Source organism: Leucoraja erinacea, chromosome 5 (genome assembly GCF_028641065.1).
Source record: "Leucoraja erinacea ecotype New England chromosome 5, Leri_hhj_1, whole genome shotgun sequence".
Classification (NCBI taxonomy): domain Eukaryota; kingdom Metazoa; phylum Chordata; class Chondrichthyes; order Rajiformes; family Rajidae; genus Leucoraja; species Leucoraja erinaceus.
The window spans coordinates 16177505-16197502 of record NC_073381.1 but is presented as its reverse complement, the minus strand read 5'-3'; the positions used below and the strand labels follow the sequence as shown (position 1 = coordinate 16197502).

General features: G+C 42.7%; 1 protein-coding gene across 1 annotated transcript in view; it reads right to left on the bottom strand.

The window, feature by feature from the left end:
- The window catches only part of zmp:0000000760 (collagen alpha-1(XXII) chain), a 71292-nt gene that overhangs the window by 18244 nt on the left and 33050 nt on the right, over nt 1–19998 (bottom strand). The window contains exons 9-16 of the mRNA XM_055635075.1: nt 16981–17034; nt 16847–16900; nt 16681–16734; nt 16546–16599; nt 13736–13789; nt 4997–5050; nt 4839–4892; nt 39–83 (exon numbers count right to left, since the gene is read on the bottom strand). Coding sequence (XP_055491050.1) covers nt 39–83; nt 4839–4892; nt 4997–5050; nt 13736–13789; nt 16546–16599; nt 16681–16734; nt 16847–16900; nt 16981–17034 — 423 coding nt within the window. The remainder of the gene's footprint in view (nt 1–38; nt 84–4838; nt 4893–4996; nt 5051–13735; nt 13790–16545; nt 16600–16680; nt 16735–16846; nt 16901–16980; nt 17035–19998) is intronic.

Here is a 19998-nt window from a genome sequence, read left to right as displayed (position 1 = left end):
AAGTCTGTGCAAATAGTCGCAAGATCACACCAACTTACCTTATACCCAGAATCTCCCTTTGGCCCATAAACTCCTGGAACGCCCTGCATATAGATTATAATTTTATTAATATTGTTTTTCTCTCAATGGTATTGCATATAAGCTCATGTTGGCATAGTGAAATGTCGAGCTGTAGATCAGAACATAATAGTATTAATGCTATTCATTATAAATGGGTTCAGCTGTTTATTGTAGTTTATTTACTTCAATTTGAAAAGTGTTTCAATATCACAAAATGCCAGAGATATACAAAATTATTAAAATCACAGCTTTTACAGAAGACACAGCTGGAGATTAAGTTTTGTTGTTCTGTTGGAACCTCTTTGGCTGTCCAAATGTCTTTTAACTGTTGTTGTAATTTCTGCCTCAACTACCTCCCTCTGACAGCTCATTTCATATACCCATCACTGTGAAAAAGCTGCCCCTGAAATCCATTAAATATACTTCCCCTTTCACCTTAAACCTAGGTCCTCTGGTTCTTGTTTCCCCATCTCTTGGTAAAATACTCTGTCCATTCACCCAATCTATTCCCCTCAATATCTTATGCACCTCTGTAAAATCACATCTCATCCAACTACGCTCCAAGGATTAAAGTCCTAGCCTTTCCCTGTAGCTCAGGCCCTTGAGTCCTGGCCAGAAAGCTTCTGTTCAAGTTACAATATTCAAAGGGCTATGTTGCTGAAGCAAGCCACATTTGTGATATACAGTCCTCTCCATAATGTTTGGGACAAAGACCCAACATTTATTTGCCTCTGTACTCCACAATTTGAGATTTGTAATAGAAACAAATCACATGTGGTTAAAGTGCACATTGTAAGATTTTAATAAAGACCATTTTTACACATATTGGTTTCACCATGTAGAAATTACAGCAGTGTTTATACATAGTCCCCCCCATTTCAGGGCACTATAATGTTTGGGACACAGCAATGTCATGTAAATGAAAGTAGTCATGTTTAGTATTTTGTTGCATATCCTTTGCATGCAATGACTGCTTGAAGTCTGCGATTCATGGACATCACCAGTTTTTGGGTGTCTTCTCTGGTGATGCTCTGCCAGGCCTGTATTGCAGCCATCTTTAGCTTATGCTTGTTTTGGGGGCTAGTCCCCTTCATTTTTCTCTTCAGCATATAAAAGGCATGCTCAATTGGGTTCAGATCGGGTGATTGACTTGGCCACTGAAGAATTTACCATTTTGTAGCTTTGAAAAATTCCTTTGTTGCTTTAGCAGTATGTTTGGGATCATTGTCTTGCTATAGAATGAACCGCCGGCCAATGAGTCTTGAGGCATTTGTTTGAACTAGAGCAGATAGGATGTGTCTATACACTTCAGAATTCATTATGCTACTACCATCAGCAGTTGTATCATCAATGAAAATAAGTGAGCCAGTACCTCCAGCAGCCATACATGCCCAGGCCATGACACCCCCACCACCGTGTTTCACAGATGAGGTGGGCAGTTCCTTCTCTCCTCCATACTTTGCTCTTGCCATCACTCTGATAGAAACATAGAAACATAGAAATTAGGTGCAGGAGTAGGCCATTCGGCCCTTCGAGCCTGCACCGCCATTCAATATGATCATGGCTGATCATCCAACTCAGTATCCCGTACCTATTCCCTTCTCTCCATACCCCCCTGATCCCCTTAGCCACATCTAACTCCCTCTTAAATATAGCCAATGAACTGGCCTCAACTACCCTCTGTGGCAGAGAGTTCCAGAGATTCACCACTCTCTGCGTGAAAAAAGTTCTTCTCATCTCGGTTTTAAAGGATTTCCCCTTTATCCTTAAGCTGTGACCCCTTGTCCTGGCCTTCCCTAACATCGGGAACAATCTTCCTGCATCTAGCCTGTCCACCCCTTAAGAGTTTTGTAAGTTTCTATAAGATCCCCTCTCAATCTCCTAAATTCTAGAGAGTATAAACCAAGTCTATCCAGTCTTTCTTCATAAGACAGTCCTGACATCCCAGGAATCAGTCTGGTGAACCGTCTCTGCACTCCCTCTATGGCAATAATGTCCTTCCTCAGTTTGGAGACCAAAACTGTGCGCAATACTCCAGGTGTGGCCTCACCAAGACCCTGTACAACTGCAGTAGAACCTCTCTGCTCCTATACTCAAATCCTTTTGCAATGAAAGCTAACATACCATTCGCTTTCTTTACTGCCTGCTGCACCTGCATGCCTACCTTCAATAACTGGTGTACCATGACACCCAGGTCTCGCTGCATCTCCCCCCTTTCCCAATCGGCCACCATTTAGATAATAGTCTGCTTTCCTATTTTTGCCACCAAAATGGATAACCTCACATTTATCCACATTATACTGCATCTGCCAAACATTTGCCCACTCACCCAGCCTATCCAAGTCACCCTGCAGTCTCCTAGCATCTTCCTCACAGCTAACACTGCCCCCCAGCTTAGTGTCATCCGCAAACTTGGAGATATTGCCTTCAATTCCTTCCTCATCCAGATCATTAATATATGGCAATATGGCAATCTTTGTCTCATCTGTCCACAAGACCTTTTTCTAGAACTGTGGTTTTTCTAGAACTGTGGCTCTTTTAAGTACTTCTTGGCAAACTGTAACCTGGCCATCCTATTTTTGCAGCTAACCAGTGGTTTGCATCTTGCAGCGTAGCCTCTGTATTTCTGTTCATGAAGTCTTCTGCAGACAGTGGTCATTGACAAATCCGTACCTGACTCCTGAAGAGTGTTTCTGATTTGTCGGACTGGTGTTTAGGGATTTATCTTTATTACAGAGATAATTCTTCTGTCATCAGCTGTGGAGGTCTTCCTTGGCCTGCCAGTCCCTTTGCAATTAGTAAGCTCATCAGTGCTCTCTTCCTTCTTAATGCTGTTCCAAACAGTTGATTTTGGTAAGCCTTTGGCTGATGTATCTAACAGTTTTATTCTTGTTTCTCTGTCTCATAATGGCTTATTTGACTTTCTTTGGCACAACCTTGGTCCTCATGTTGATAAACGGCAATAACAGTTACCAAAGGTGATGGAAAGACTGGAGGAAAGATTAGGTTCTAGGAGCTCGCTTATACCTGCATTAAGGAGGCAATTAAACACACCTGAGCAATTACAAACTCCTGTGAAACCATGTGTTCCAAACATTACAGTGCCCTGAAATGGAGGGATATGTATAGACACAGCTGTAATTTCTGCATGGTGAAACTAAAATGTATAAAAATGGCCTTTAATAAAATCTGATAATGTGCACTTTAACCACAGGTGATTTTTTTCTACTATAAATCTCAAATTGTGGAGTACAGAGGCAAATAAATAAGTGGTGGGTCTTTGTTCCAAACATTATGGAAGGCACTGTAGCTTAAGAGTATCATGAAGTTATTCAGTCTGCAAGAGGGTAAATAAAAATAAGGACTGGCTCCATCCGTGAAACAAATGATGTAATAATAAATGAAACAGAAAATGTACTTTTGAAAATAACTGGTAAAATAACTTTGGAAACTGGTAGTTGGAAGTTTTGTCAGTCGGCAGGACCTAGGGGATGGGGGCATGTGTGGGTGATTGTGGGGGGGGTGGGGGTGTGGGGGAGAGGGGAGTGGGTGTGGGGGAGGGGGGTTTATGGGGGTAATGGGGGTTGTGAAGGTAGGGGAAGGGTGTATGTGGGAAGGGGGGAAGGGTATGGGGTGGCAGGGGGGGGGGGGAAGTGTGGGGGGAGGGGGTGTGGAGCGGGTGTGTGAGGGCTAACCGGTTCCCGGCCCCACTCACCGGCTCCAGGACCCGGCTCCGGACTCACTCAGTGGTTCCCTGTCACACAGGAGGATTGGTCTCCCAACACAATATTCCACCACTCACCCATAGCCCCAACTGCACAGGCGCAGCTCATTTCCCCTCATCCCCAGCACTCTCTTTCCCTCCTTTTCACCCTCTCTCTTCTTTCCCAATCCCTCTCTCACCTCTCTCTCCCTGTTCTTTCCCATACCCTCAGTCACTCTCCCTCCCTCCATAACTCCTCTCCCCCTATTCCCCTCACTCCCCGCATAAAACATACTGGGAAACATTATAACATACATTTTAGACACGCTAAAAATAACAAAAAAAGTCGAAATGACACACAGGCTGCTGGCGAGGTTGCCATCATGGTGCCACCTGCAAACTGCAACAAACTGCAGATGGCAAATGTTAAAGGTGCAGCAATTTCAAAGAGTGAGATTGGATCTCTGAGATAAAGGGGAAATTTCCACATTCAGGAGCCCTTGGCAAAAAGCAATAGTTACAAATGTTCAGGAAGTTTTGTTGGCCTTCAATTATCATTTTTCTTTGAGGTTAATTGGTCGAATAAAGAGACTGTGCACGCATGGCTTTGTGACCAGTATTGGTGTGAAGGCTATTCTCACCAGCAATAGAAACCAGCCTTAATACATAAAGCTGGTTAGGGAACATGGCATGGAACACACTTTCTATGTCTGGGAACAAACCCAGCCTTAATGGTAACATTAAAAATTCATTTCATAGTCTATGCCCTGACAAGTCCGCAATTGTGATAGAAAAATAATTTTTAATTTTATAACATCCTTTGGATTCAGCACAAAATACAAGTATTGCTATTTTAAAATGCCATATTTGAAATTGGTGAAGTTCTCATTTATGCCTTATTAGGGAGACATGGTACATGAAACTTGATTGTGCAATATCTTCAGAGTTACTTTGAATAGTGCTGCCTCTGACAAATAGGAAAAAATTATACTACAATTGTGCATAATTTTCACCTCAAAAATGTAGACATTTACCAAAACAGTTAAAATAAATTATTATCCATGCCATTACTCACAAGTTCTCCTTTAGTACCTTTCAGACCAGGAAACCCTGGATCACCTCTGAGACCCTGCAAAACACAACTTTGTTAATTTTATTGTAACCATAGAAGTTTAAGTCATTTTCAAACTTACCAGGTTTATTCATTCAAAAGAGAATACAAGCACAACTTACCCTTGGTCCTTCCACACCAGGTCTTCCTTCACTACCAGGAAGTCCTTTATCACCCTGTGAACAGTTGGAATTAAGTGGAAACACATTGAGGAGTTAATATTTTAAAGACTAATAATATTTATCAGTCATAAAAATATGATGTATTTTACTTCAATAAATGAATAGATTGCATAGCAGTCTGAAGCAGGGACTCGACCCGAAACATCGCCTATTTCCTTCGCTGCATAGATGCTGCCTCACCCGCTGAGCTTCTCCAGCATTTTTGTCTACCTTCGATTTTCCAGCATCTGCAGTTCCTTCTTAAACAGATTGTATAGCATGATCCTTTAACATTTATTTCCTCATTGCTTACTCTATCTTCACACCTCACTGAGAATGCAAGTGTTTCTCTATGGGAATGTTTAAGCCTGCCCTAATGGCTGACATCAACTGATGCAATTTGTGTCCACGTCACATAACTTGTCATTGCACATTGATTTGCATCCATACCAGTATCCCATGAATGCCACAGTATTGTGCTTTTCATTCGTCTTCTGAGGCAGCATTGATGGATGAACTTCTCCTGAAAGCTATCAGATGTCCAGGGCTTCTCCCTGACTTCAAGTGATGGTTATGCTGTCTCTTAATAAGCTATTATTACAACCTTATTTCTCATGCAATGCATTTTCCTTGGTAAACTTGAATGGTTTGGCCATGAAGAAGCAACAGGTTTTTACTCTGCCACTTCTTCAACCTTTCCTTCCTGTGATAAAGCAATGGGTGGGTTAAGAGAGTCGAAAGAAGGTTGCTGTGATTTCTCAGGATATTTTACAGAGATAAATCATTAAGAACATGAACTTCCAGTAGTGGCGGCACTGTTAACAGCTGTGGCTTGCCAGCAGTCCGTCTGTCTTTACTTTTTTCTGTTGTTTTTTTTGTCTCGTTTTGGTTAAGTTTTAGTTTGTTGGGTTGTGTTAGAGAGAGGGTGAAACATGTTCTCTGTCTCTTCCTTCGGGGGAATGCGACTTTTTTGTGTCATATCCCCCTTCTCTGCCTCCGTCTGCGCTGAGGCCTAATGGCGGAGCTGGCGTCCTCCAGCCTGCGACTGACCCTGAGGCTCCGGAAGCAGAGCCAGCCAGGACTCACCAAAGAGAGGCTGGCCGTCAGCAGGGCTAAGGCAGCGGTGGCCCGACTTGCTGGTGCGGCGTTCTGGCTTTCGGCGGCGGCCTGGAGCTGATGCAGCGGCCTGGAGCTGATGCAGCGGGGCTCGGAGCTGAGACTGAGGGACCCGGAGCTGGTGCAGCGGCCCGGAGCGGAGACTGCGAGACCCGGAGCTGGGGCGGCGGCCCGGAGCAGAGACTGCGGGACCCGGAGCTGGGGCGGCGGCCTGGAGCTGGGGCGGCTGCCCGGGGCTGATGCTGTGGCGGGCCGTCTCGGAGCGGAGACGGCGTTCTGGCTTTCAGCGGCGGCGACATCACCACGGAGGTCCGCTGGACTGGTGGGCGGCATCTCCCACCAGGATCAATCGCCTCAGCGCAGAGGGAGAACAAGGAGGGAAGAGACGGAGACTAAAGACTTTGCCTCCTTCACAGTGAGGATGTGCTTGGTGAACTCACTGTGGTGGATGTTTAATTTGTGTTTATTGTATGTTTTGTTTTTATTTGTTCTGTGTATGACTGCAGGCAACATAATTTCGTTCAGACCGAAAGGTCTGATTGACAATAAAGGAATCTAATCTAATCTAATCTCATATAGAGAAATTGATGACCTTTTTTTTGGTGATTACATCAATATGTTGGGCACAGACAGATTTTAAGAGATATCCACACCATGAACTGCAAGCAGATGAATCTCTCCACCACCGTGCCGAGTATAAACCAAGTCTATCCAGTCTTTCTTCATAAGACAGTCCTGACATCCCAGGAATCAGTCTGGTGAACCGTCTCTGCACTCCCTCTATGGCAATAATGTCCTTCCTCAGATTTGGAGACCAAAACTGTACGCAATACTCCAGGTGTGGTCTCACCAAGACCCTGTACAACTGCAGTAGAACCTCCCTGCTCCTATACTCAAATCCTTTTGCAATGAAAGCTAACATACCATTCGCTTTCTTTACTGCCTGCTGCACCTGCATGCCTACCTTCAATGACTGGTGTACCATGACACCCAGGTCTTGCTGCATCTCCCCTTTCCCAATCGGCCACCATTTAGATAATAATCTGCTTTCCCGTTTTTGCCACCAAAATGGATAACCTCACATTTATCCACATTAAACTGCATCTGCCAAACATTTGCCCACTCACCCAGCCTATCCAAGTCAACTTGCAGTCTCCTAGCATCCTCCTCACAGCTAACACTGCCCCCCAGCTTAGTGTCATCCGCAAACTTGGAGATATTGCCTTCAATTCCCTCATCCAGATCATTAATATATATTGTAAATAGCTGGGGTCCCAGCACTGAGCCTTGCGGTACCCCACTAGTCACTGCCTGCCATTGTGAAAAGGACCTGTTTACTCCTACTCTTTGCTTCCTGTTTGCCAGCCAGTTCTCTATCCACATCAATACTGAACCCCCAATGCCTTGTGCTTTAAGTTTGTATACTAATCTCTTATGTGGGACCTTGTCGAAAGCCTTCTGGAAGTCCAGATACACCACATCCACTGGTTCTCCCCTATCCACGCTACTAGTTACATCCTCGAAAAATTCTATAAGATTCGTCAGACATGATTTACCTTTCGTAAATCCATGCTGACTTTGTCCAATGATTTCACCACTTTCCAAATGTGCTGCTATCCCATCTTTAATAACGGACTCTAGCAGTTTCCCCACTACCGATGTTAGACTAACTGGTCTGTAATTCCCCATTTTCTCTCTCCTTCCCTTCTTAAAAAGTGGGGTTACGTTTGCTACCCGCCAATCTTCAGAAACTACTCCAGAATCTAAAGAGTTTTGAAAGATTATTACTAATGCATCCACTATTTCTGGAGCTATTTCCTTAAGTACTCTGGGATGCAGCCTATCTGGCCCTGGGGATTTATCGGCCTTTAATCCATTCAATTTACCCAACACCACTTCCCGGCTAACCTGGATTTCACTCAATTCCTCCAACTCCTTTGACCCGCGGTCCCCTGCTATTTCCGACAAATTATTTATGTCTTCCTTAGTGAAGACGGAACCAAAGTAGTTATTCAATTGGTCCGCCATATCCTTGTTCCCCATGATCAACTCACCCGTTTCTGACTGCAAGGGACCTACATTTGTTTTAACTAATCTCTTTCTTTTCACATATCTATAAAAACTTTTGCAGTCAGTTTTTATGTTCCCTGCCAGTTTTCTTTCATAATCTATTTTCCCTTTCCTAATTAAACCCTTTGTCCTCCTCTGCTGGTCTTTGAATTTCTCCCAGTCCTCCGGTATGCTGCTTTTTCTGGCTAATTTGTACGCATCATCCTTCGCTTTGATACTATCCCTGATTTCCCTTGTTATCCATGGATGTACTACCTTTCCTGATTTATTCTTTTGCCAAACTGGTATGAACAATTTTTGTAGTTCATCCATGCAGCCTTTAAATGTCTTCCATTGCATATCCACCGTCAACCCTTTTAGAATTAATTGCCAGTCAATCTTGGCCAATTCACGTCTCATACCCTCAAAGTTACCTTTCTTTAAGTTCAGAACCATTGTTTCTGAATTAACAATGTCACTCTCCATCCTAATGAAGAACTCAACCATATTATGGTCACTCTTGCCCAAGGTGGCAGAAGAAGTGTGGTGCTTTTGCAAATATGCTTGGAGGTGGGAGTATGTGAGTGATTCAGCGGAGGCGGTGTCTTTGAGAGGTTTGTTAAGCATTTATATCATGTCCTGCGACATTATACATCTTTTGTGCTCTTATGGACATGGAGTTTCTCAGGCTGACCTATTTGAGTTGATATTTAATGAAAACCCTCACTCCTTATTGAACCAGAGATGATCTGCTTATTTATTGTAATGGCAGTCAGAGATAACTGGGATGTCACTCTTAGAGGTTAAGAGTCTGTCAGATAGTGAGTCATAGAGCGTGGAAACAGACCCTTCAGCCCAACTTACTGATGCCGACCAACATGCCACATCAACAGTAGTCCCGCCTGCCTCTTTTTGACATAATACTTTAAACCTAACCTATCCATGTACCTTAAGGGCCTGTCCCACGAGCATGTGACCTGCATGCGGCAAGCGCGACCAAACCAGAAGTGGGGGCCGCGCGGAGGTCGAGTGATCCCCGTACAGGGCCGGTCCCACCAGCATGCGCCTGCATGCGGCGAGCGTGACCAAACCGGAAGCGGGGGCCGCAAGGAGGTCGAGTGAGTGACGTGATTTTCGAGCGAAATCCGCAGGAAATTCACGCGTGACGTATGTCGTCAAGACGCTGCGTACTGCATCGAGACACTGCGCACGCCCGTCGAGGCAGTGCGTATCGGCAGGCCGTTGCCGCGCGGAATTTTTGAACAAGGTCGTTTTTTTGGAGCCCCGCGCGATGTCGGGACCAGCTCCGCACAACTCCATACGGCTCCGGCGATCGAAGTGGGACTGGCCCGTGAGGCCGGACGGCTCAAGCGACCACGCTAGGTCGCGCTTGCCGCATGGAATCGCATGCTCGTGGGACAGGCCCTTAAGTTGTGATATTACCTTCTCAACTACCTCCATGTACTTACCACACTTTATGTAAAAAATAGTTACCCCGCGGGTTCCAATTAAATGTTTCTCCCTTCACTTTAGAGTTGCCAACATCCACTTTGGATTAGTGCTCTAGAGACATTTCTGGTGCTTCCCACACCTTTCATGAATAACTGCCCAATGCTTGCTCCCTCTCTTTACCTGCTCCACTCTCCTGCACTCGGCCGCTATATTGAGCGTCTTTAAGGACTAATTATCTGCAATACTGGGAGCTTACATGACACCCTGCCCATCACACAACGTAGACTCCCCACCATCAACTCCATCTATACTTCAAACTGCCTTGGAAAAGCAGCCAGCATAATCAAAGACATGTCCCACATCAGTCATTTTTTTTTTCCCTCCTCTATTTCAAGAGACATACGCTTGAAAGCACCCACCACCAGACTCAGGCCCAGCTTCTTCCTTTGTTATCAGGCTTCTGAACAGTCCTTCCATAAGCTTGGATACTATCCATTTCATCTCTACCTCATTGCAAACATTGGACTTTGTCTCTGGAACTATTCCATGTTCTGTATCATTCCATTTGCTCTAACAATTACACTTTAGTTTGACTTGATTGTATTTATGTATAGTATCTGATTTGATTGGATAGCTTAAAAACTTTTCCCTGTACATTGGTGCATGTGACAACAATAAACCTAAATCTAAATGTAAACCTGTGTCAAAAGATACCAGCTCAATCTTGAATCCCTTATGATGATCAGTTGAGGAAAATCCACGGCTTCACAATAGTGAGAGACATGATACAATTTAGTGAGCTCTGCAGCACTAGAGTCGGTGATTACAATCAGTATTGCTGGCTTGTGTCCATGAACCTTTCAGTAAGTCTTGTATTTCTATGAAAGCAAAACATGAAAATCCAACAATTTCATCCTGGAAATGACTTCCTCAATTATACATTAGGTCAGACTTGGCATAGCATTGGTGAATTCATTGATTGCAAAGGAGGTAAAAGGCCTGATGATTAGAAGAGATGGCTAAGTAATGTTGACAATTTAAATTGTTATTCTTTTGAATGAACTTTATAAAAATTACTTAAATGTTTTCATTAATGACTTCAATTTTCAATGTTTTTAAATGCCTCTGAAAGTTCCAACTTTAAAAATTGAGGCTGCCTTTGCAACATCTGTAATGGATTTAAAGATAGGTGTATTTTAAGAACTGACTGCATCATATGGTCTAACTTTGATTCATTGCTGTGCCAAACACTGCAGTTCATTCAATGGTTGCTATTTCAATATGAGCTGCTCTGCTTTTACATCTAATCTGCCCATTTGATTATGCCAGCAATAACACAAAGTAGCCAGTACACACCAAAAAATGCCCTCCCCACGCATCAAAACTGTGAAGGGTCAATTAGGTCAGGATGAGTGTGGTCGATGGATGGTTGGGGTTAGAGCCAGCATAGTCCCTTTCAACAAGATTTTGCATCCATTTCCTTTGTGCAATGTTTGGAAAATGAGCCTTTCCCTGGTGACAAGAAGAATCCTGGCAAATATATGCAATTTATTTTCAAAACATAAAATAATGCATAATAAAAAGTTTACAAATAATACAAACTATCAATATCTACACAACTCTCAGAAAGCAATTTCAAAATGAATGATTTAACGGCAGAATAGATTGTAATAAACGCCTAATATATCCTAAAATGATTCAAGAATGAGTCCAAAAGAAGTCACAGAATCAGTAACAAACATGAATTGAGCTCAAGAGTAGGACTTCGACCCACCAAGTCTGTTCTGCTGTTTAAGAAGATCACAAATTTTTTTCCCACCGTTCTTGTACTATTAAAAAATTTTGCACCAACATCTCTCGTGCCTTCATCAGCATCTACTTGAAATTGTAAATAACTGAGATGCACAATAAAACTTTGTAGCACCACTTGTCAACTGGAAAACGACTTGTTTTGTACAAAACCTGTATACTGTTCGCCAGCTAATTTTCTACCCTTTAAAATATTACTTTCTAAACCACCAGGTTTTATTCTTAGATACGGTATCTTATCAAATGCTTTCTTGAAATATTAGTAAGCCTTCCAGTTCCTCTTTATTGTCACTTTAAAGAACTCAACAAATTGGTCAAACATAATTTCCCTTTAACAAAGCCAACGTCTTTGCCTGATACCTTTGATTTTTTCCCCCCCAAAGTGTTCAGCGATAACATCGTTAATAATAGATTCTAACAGAAGCAAGAGATGAAGCTGTAGAATAGACCACTCGTGTGTGACACCGTAGCATTTGTATTTTACAATTTCTCAATATTAAAGTGGTTTTACATTTATTGGTAGACCTTTTAAATACTTCCGTTATATAACACGTTGCTGAAGCTGCCTAACGTATAGTTGTATGTAATATGCATTTATAATACATGCACATAACACAATGGCATCATACATTACATGAGCAGACAGGCTAGCTGTTATTTGGCTGTACTGAAGTGTTCATTCATGATTGAACTCTCGACATCTCCTAGAGATTATTGATGGTGTTTACTAACACACATCTGGCTAACAGTCCATCTTCAAACACAATACATTTTCAGCAGGTCAGATATCTCAAACAGACAAGAAGTAGTGGTTTGAAAACTTCCAATCAATTCCTGCCAAGATGAATCAATCTATAGAATCCAAAGCCCATTATTTTCTGCAGTTTATTGGATGTCAACTAATGTTTGCAAACCGACGACAGGAACAAACAGGCAAACTGCAGTTTCAAACCTGGCAACCATGCACTCTGAGTGTCAGCTAACCACACTCCTCTTGTGAGTGATTGTAACAGTCACCGACTCACTGACAACTGCCCGAGTCCACAACAATATTTTATCTAATTACATTTATTAGATGAACATCTCATGTTTTAGAAGTAACCATTCTATTTGCTGGAATACAAACACTTCAAACTTGATTCCAGCCAACAAAAAATACATTTTGGTAGATTTCTTATCTGGCCTCCAATTGGTTTTAAGCACAAAACACCAGCGACCCAAACCATTTTCAGGTTTGGGCTTCTAAAAGTATTTTTCACCGAGAATTGCAAGAGATAAACAAGCATTCTTTTGTAGCTCCAGTTCTTACAGCAGTAAATTGTCCAGATGACAGGCAAGCTCTGTTGGAGAAAACCCATGACAGAGAAGGTAAATGGCCTTTATTCAGCCCCGAACAGTTTTGCAAGGCTGCAAGAGCAGTCCTGGTCCACCGGCCTCAAAGTAAACAGTAATCTCTCAATTTCAAACTGAAAATAATGCTGGTTGGACATTTGCTTACCCGTGAGCACATTCAAAACTGGAGCAGAAAATACAAATTATTTGTTTAGCAGATTTTTCTTCATTTTTTTGTTTTAATTTATAGAACATAGAACAATGCAGGGCGGGAACAAGCCCTTTGGCTCACTATGTCTAAACTTACTATTATGCCAAACTAATTAATATCATCTGCTTGCACATGCTCTGCTTTACATCTGTCTAAATGCCCCTTAAATGTTGCTATCTTATCTGCTTCTACCAGTTTTCCGTTGCCCTTAAGAAAAGGAACACCATTCTCCAGTCTTCTGGGACCTAAATTGTAGCTAAAGAAGGTATAGTAGATGCAAAATAGAGTCATAGTTATATGGTCAGTCATACAGCGTGGAACAGGCCCTAGGGACCAACTTGCCCTTGCCAACTAACATGCTCTATCTACACTATCTTATCCATGTATCTGTCCAAATGTTCATTCGGCCCTATAATCCAGCACCGCCATTTAATATGATCATGACTGATCATCTAAAATCAGTAGCCCGTTCCTGCTTTTTCCCCATATCCATTGATTCCTTTAGCCCCAAGAGCTAAATCAAACTCCCTCTTGAAATTATCTTATTTGTAATCTAAGTATATTAGTCAATTAATAAATATCTGCAGGAAATACTGGATCATTAATTTATATTATAAAATATCGGTTAAAGTAATGGCGTTTGGTAACTAGATGCAAATATAATAATTTATCGGACTTGGTATCAGTTTGTACGTGGTAATTACAGTATTTGTAACAAAAGTTGTTCTTACCTTCACTCCCCGTAATCCCCATATACCTTCGTGACCTGACGTACCTCTGTTCCCCTGCAATTTAGAGAAGATCATATTTATCAAGGTTTTGCTTCAAGATGAAAAGATAGGATTGGTCCACAACTGAAAGTGCTAAATTGGAGCAAGGCTACTTTTGATGACATTCAACACAAACTTACAAAGGTTGTTTGGGAGAGGCTGTTTGTAGCTAAAGGACATCTGGTATGTGGGAGGCTTTTAACAGTGAGATTGTGTCATGTATTACGAGCAAAAAGACAACTAGGGAGCGAATAGGTCCTCTTAAGAATCAGTATAGTCTATGTGTGGAGCCTTGGGAGTGGGCAAGAAGTTAAATAAGTATGTCATCTCTGTATTTGCTGTGGAGAATGTCATGGAATCTAGTGAGTTCAAAGAGAATAGCAATGTCCTGAAATGTATTGATATTACAAAACAGGTGTTGGGTGTTCTTCAAACACATAAAGGTGGATAAGTCCCTTGTACCTAGCACCAAGCAAAGGAAAAATTGTTGGATCTGTTAGGAGAATCTTGTATTTTTGTTAGCCTTGGGGGAGCTACCAGAAAACTGGAGCTAGTGGTGTGCTGTGCGTTTATTTAAGAAGGGATTGCAAGAACAAGCAAGGGATATGTAGTCCGGTGAAAATAACATCAGTGGGTAAGTTACTGGAAGAGATTCCGAAAGACAAAATCTATTTACATTGGAAAGGGAAGTACATATTAGGGATAGTCAGCAGAGCTTTATATGCGGCAAATATTGTCTCATGAATTTAGTTGACAATTTTGAAGAGGTGACAAACATGTTTGAAAAAGGCAGGACAGTAAACATTGTAGCAATTACTTTGGGGAAGAGTCTGGGACTTCTCACAGGAGCTGAGGGGACTGAGGGGTGAATTTAGAGGATTATCAAATCATGAGGAACATATAAGGTGGATGGTCACAGATAGGGGAGTCTAAAATTATAGGCCAAAGGTTAAGATGAGTGGGAAATGATTTAAAGGAGACCTAAGGGGTAACTTTCACATAGGGTAGTGCAGAGTTGGAACAAACTGCCAGAGGCAGAGGCAAAACTTAAAAGACATTTAGACAGGGACATGCAATAAAGGCCATTTACGGCTCAAACATCTGTGTCCAACATCTAATAGTCAAATTATCAAGGACAAAGAGCAGTCAACTCTTCATGGAAAGAAAGCTTTGAGGAACTCAACATTATTTTGTACTTGAAATTAGCTCAATTGACTCCATTCCTAAACAAACTATATGTTCCAGTCTTCTCTACACCTAATCAAACCTCTACACCTGATCATAAAGGACTCAAGACAAGACAAGAGAGACAAGAGACATTGATTGTCACATGCACCAATTGGTACAGTGAAATTTGTGGTCACCATACAGCCATACAATAAAATTAAGAACACAGAGCACGATAGTCTCCAACATAAACATCCCCACACAGCAGTATCAAACTTTCCCACTGTGAGGGAAGGCACCAAAGTTCAGTCATCCTCCTCTGTTGTCCTCTGTTGTTCACTCGTGGTCGGGGCCTCCCGAGCCCACCATAGTCACTGCTACGGGCGGCCCGATGTTCAGGCCCGCTCGCCAGGATGATGGAACTCAGACGTCGGAACGGAAGAACATCCTCAGCGGCTTGGATCTCTGAAACGGCCACTTCTTACCGGAGTCCGCGACTCCCGAAGTCCACAGGCTGCACTGGGCGGAGATTCACCCTGGCGGGACCTCGGCAAAGGGATCCCAGGACTCCGCGATGTTGGTCAGTGCCGCCCGTGCTGGAAGCTCCGCAAACCACAGCTCCGCGATGTTGAAGCAGTAGGCCCAACACTCCGGAGCTTCAAACGGCGATCCAGGTAAGGCATCGCCCGCTCCGCGATGTATCCAGCGCTGCGCCGCCGCTGCTGAAGCTCTGGTCCGGTCCCCAGCAGGAAAGGCTGCGCCAATCCAGTTGGTAGGCCGCGAGGAGGGGGGCAAAGGCGCGACTCGGAGAATAGTCACATCCTCGCCAGGAAGTGACTGGGAAATGGTTTCAGAGGCACAACCCTTTTTTTCAATTTCACAAAAATCTTCAACTTTGTCAAATGAGAGGGAATGTGGAATGTCCTTATCACATTGGCTTCCAACATTAATTCATCTCCATTTTATGATTGCTCCATGGTACCATATACGCTGTGATTGTAGCAAATGAGTCCCAAAAAAAACTGAGGTCCGACTGGGGTCAAGAGGCTACACCATCCACTTAACATATTTATCAACTTTCTTCAGCAAAATGCGTCACCTTCAAACAAACCTATTGCTAGAGTGGAGCTAGGATATAGGAAATTGTTCAACCTACGTCACCTCACTTCAGAACCAAGGTTACCCAAACTTCAGTTAATGAGCGGCAGTATGAAGATGGTCCTTGCATATGTGCTTTGTTTGGAGACTAAGATATTGGGCACTGAAGTACAAAACAGATTAGTTCTTGAACGTAAAACACAGGAATGCATCGTCTTCCAAACTACCCACTCACCCTCCTAGTTAGCCACCTTCTGGCCCACCAATGATAGATTTTGTAGGTTCCACTTTGGCCTCCGTTACATCAGAACTGAAGTGGAAGTAAGTTAGACTCAATCCAGAGCATTGTATAAAATGACGCTAACCTTCCCCAATGACATAACCGAGATCAGAGAGGTCATAATGTGAGAAATGATGGCTCCACATTGACTTTGATGTTCCAGAGAAGGCCATCCAATTACATGCCATGCTACTTTCAGAACATTTAATTCCATGTTAGATCATACCTTTTCACCTTTTAGATCTATTTTCCCTCTTGGTCCAGGTGATCCTGAAATCCCCTGAAACAAAAATAGAATTTCTCTATTTATCCTTCACATACTTTTTGGCGCAAAAACCTTAAACACCTGTTGTGAATTTACCTTAAATCCCATGGCTCCTTGTAATCCTTTGTAGCCTTTAGGGCCATCTAACCCCTAAGAGGAATGAAAATATATTTCAGTGAATATGAAGTAATTCCAGCTTTGGCAATTAATTTGGAAACTAAAAAAAAAAATGCACAATGCAACACTGTTTAAAATGACATACTCTTTGGCCTGGTCTTCCTTGTACTCCCTTGTTCCCTTTAATTCCAGCCATACCCTGATACAAGGAAAAACTAGATAAATGAACGATTTTAAAATGCAATAAATACTCAACATTTAAAGTGACGAAAGACATACCCTTGGTCCAGTGACTCCGACTCTTCCATAAGAACCAGTGTTACCTCTTGCAGCCTGTATCAAAACAACCACAGTTCATGCAGATAAATAAATGTTAGTTGTTTTCTACTTGGTTGCTAAAACACTTTTACAAAATAGAGTAATTTTGCCCCATTTGTATATGCACACACATTACACCTAAAAATGCCCTTTCAACACTGGTCACCAGAGGTTAAATTGTGCCCACATTTGCCCATTCACCCAACTTGGTAAAGTCACGTTGCACTCTCTTCACATCCACCTTATAACTCACCCATTCCCTCCCTCTCTAGCACTGTCACATTTGTAGACTTGGGAGATGTTATATTTAGCTCCTTCATCCAAATCATTGATTTCTATTGCAAATACTGACACCTTGTGGCACTCTCCTACTTTGTCTGGGTGCAGACAGTAGATAGGGTCTCAACCCAAAACGACCCATTCCTTTTCTCCAGAGATGCTATCTGACCCATTGGGTTACTGCAGTTTTTGTGTACATCTATGATTATTCTTAATCTTATCTCCTATCAATCAGGCCAGTATATCATTCCCAATCCCAAATGTTTTAATTTTGCACAATTACCTCTTATGTGACATTAAACGTCTTCTGAAGGTCCAAATATACTACCAACTTCATCTCCCTCATCTACTCCACTTGCTCTCCCGCCAAATCTTCAGTTGATATATATTAAGCATGATTTACCATTCATAAACCCATACAGACTTTGTCCAATCCTATTAATGCTTTTTTAATTGTTCTGTTAATATAATCTTTCATAATAGATTCTAGCATTTCCCCAGAACTAATGTCATACTTACTGCTCTGTAATTTCCTATTTTTTCTCCTCCTCTTTTTAGATAGTGGGGTTACATTTGCTTCCTTCCGATTTGTGAGAAATGTTCCAGCAGCTTAAGAATTTTGGAAGATTACCACCAATGCAACCACTATTTCCACAGCTTCTTCCTTTGGTACTCTGGGATGCAGATTATTAAGCCCCAAGGATTTGACAGCTTGTCTGGCAGTTCTCCGGGCTGGCAGCTTAACAACGAACGACGGCTGAGTGACATCATTGGGATCACCACTGCTGTTATTCCGAAAGACAGACAGACAACTCGCGCTCCATGGATTTCCTGCTGTTACCTCGGGCAGCATCTGAAAAATCCTATCAAGGGTGGATGGATGTGTCCGGACAGCTTCAGAGCCACTTTGAAAATCCGTATTCAGCCATGACAACAGTTGTCTGGGCATCAAGTCAGCAAACTGAGTGTATTTTCCAACAATCACTTTCCACTGAGCACTCGGTCCTGGTGGGTCTTGTCTATCCTGCAGCGAGTGCTGAAATATTGGTTGTCAGATACCACTGTCTGACAGGGTCTGAAACCCTTGAGATGGACCTGGCCACCTCTTCCATGCAGCAAAGAAAGCCTCAACGTCCACATTAAACTTTGTTTTAGGCTGTATTCCAAACTTCCCTTAATATTTCATGCTGGCCCTCCCATCATATTGAAAATCGCGGGCATACACTTTGTTCTTTGTCTGAGGCTGCCCTCTCTCACCTAACTCCCCTGATATAAAGTGCCCATGCAGGGCTTCATCTGGGGAACTAGCACCAGCACCACTCTTACCTGGTTCATTGGCTGCAACCCAATTGTGCCCAATGATTCACTATGTGCATATCCCACCATTGAGCAACCCTCTACATTACACAAAGTGATGGGATTTGAATTATTGGGCACGGCTGTCAGACTGAGTGACCGGCAACAACCTTCTTTACTGTTTTACACATGAATAAATGAATTAGGGCAAGAAAACGGACATTTGGCCCCTCGAGCATGCCCTGCCACTCAATAATGGCCAAACTGATGGTAACCTCAACTCTTCTGTTCCTTCCAGAGCCTGAACATTCTTCTTGTAATGTGGTGACCAAAACTTTGCATAATGTTCATAAGTCATAGTAGAATTTGGCCCATCAGGTCTACGCCATCATTCAATCAGGGCTGATATATCTTTCCCTCTCAACCCCATTTTCCTGCCTTCTCCCCGTAACATTTAACACTCTTACTAATCAAGTAACTGTCAAAATACCCAAAGTCTTGGCCTCCACAGTCATCTATGGCAATTAATTCCAGATTCACCATCCTCCAGCTAAAGAAATTTGTTCTCATCTCCTTTCTAAAGGTACATAGTTTAATTCTGGGACTGTGCCCCCTCTGGCCCTAGACTCTCCCACTAGTGGAAACATGCTCTCGACTCTATCCAGGCCTTTCACTGTTCAGTAAGTTTCATTGAGATCCCCCCTCATTCTTCTAAACTCCAGCGAGTGCAGGCTCAGAGGCATCACACGCTCATCATACCCAATCTGTCCCGGGGTCCTTCTCATAAACCTCCTCTGGACCCTTTCCCACGCCAGCACGTCCCACAGACCCTAAACTGCTCAGAATACTCCAAAAACGGTATGACCAGCACTTTATTAGCCTCAGCAATACACTTGTGTCTTCTTGAAATGAATGCTAACAATGCATTTGCCTTACTTACTACCAATTCAACCTGCAAATTAATCTTTTGGAAATCCTGCACCAGCATTCTCCATCCCTTTGTAACTCTGATTTCCGAAAACTATCCACATTTAGAAAATAGTCTATGCCTTTATTCCTACTTCCAAATTACACTTCTTATGCCACTTCTTAGCCCACTCTCCCAACCTGTCCAAGTCCTTCTGCAGACTCCCTGGTTCCTCTACACTATCTGCCCGTCCACCTATCTTCATATCATCTGTAAACCAGGCCGCAAAGTCATCAATTCCCTCATCCAAATCATTGATGTACAACGCTGGCTAGTCTTTCAGAATCCTGCGGCGTAGTCCATCTGGTCCAGGTGACTTATCCACCTTCAGACCTTTCAACTTCCCAAGCACCTTTTCCTTAGTAATAGCAACTCCACTAATTTCTGCCCTCTGACTCTCTTGAATTTCTAGCATGTTGCTGGTGTCTTGTGCTGTG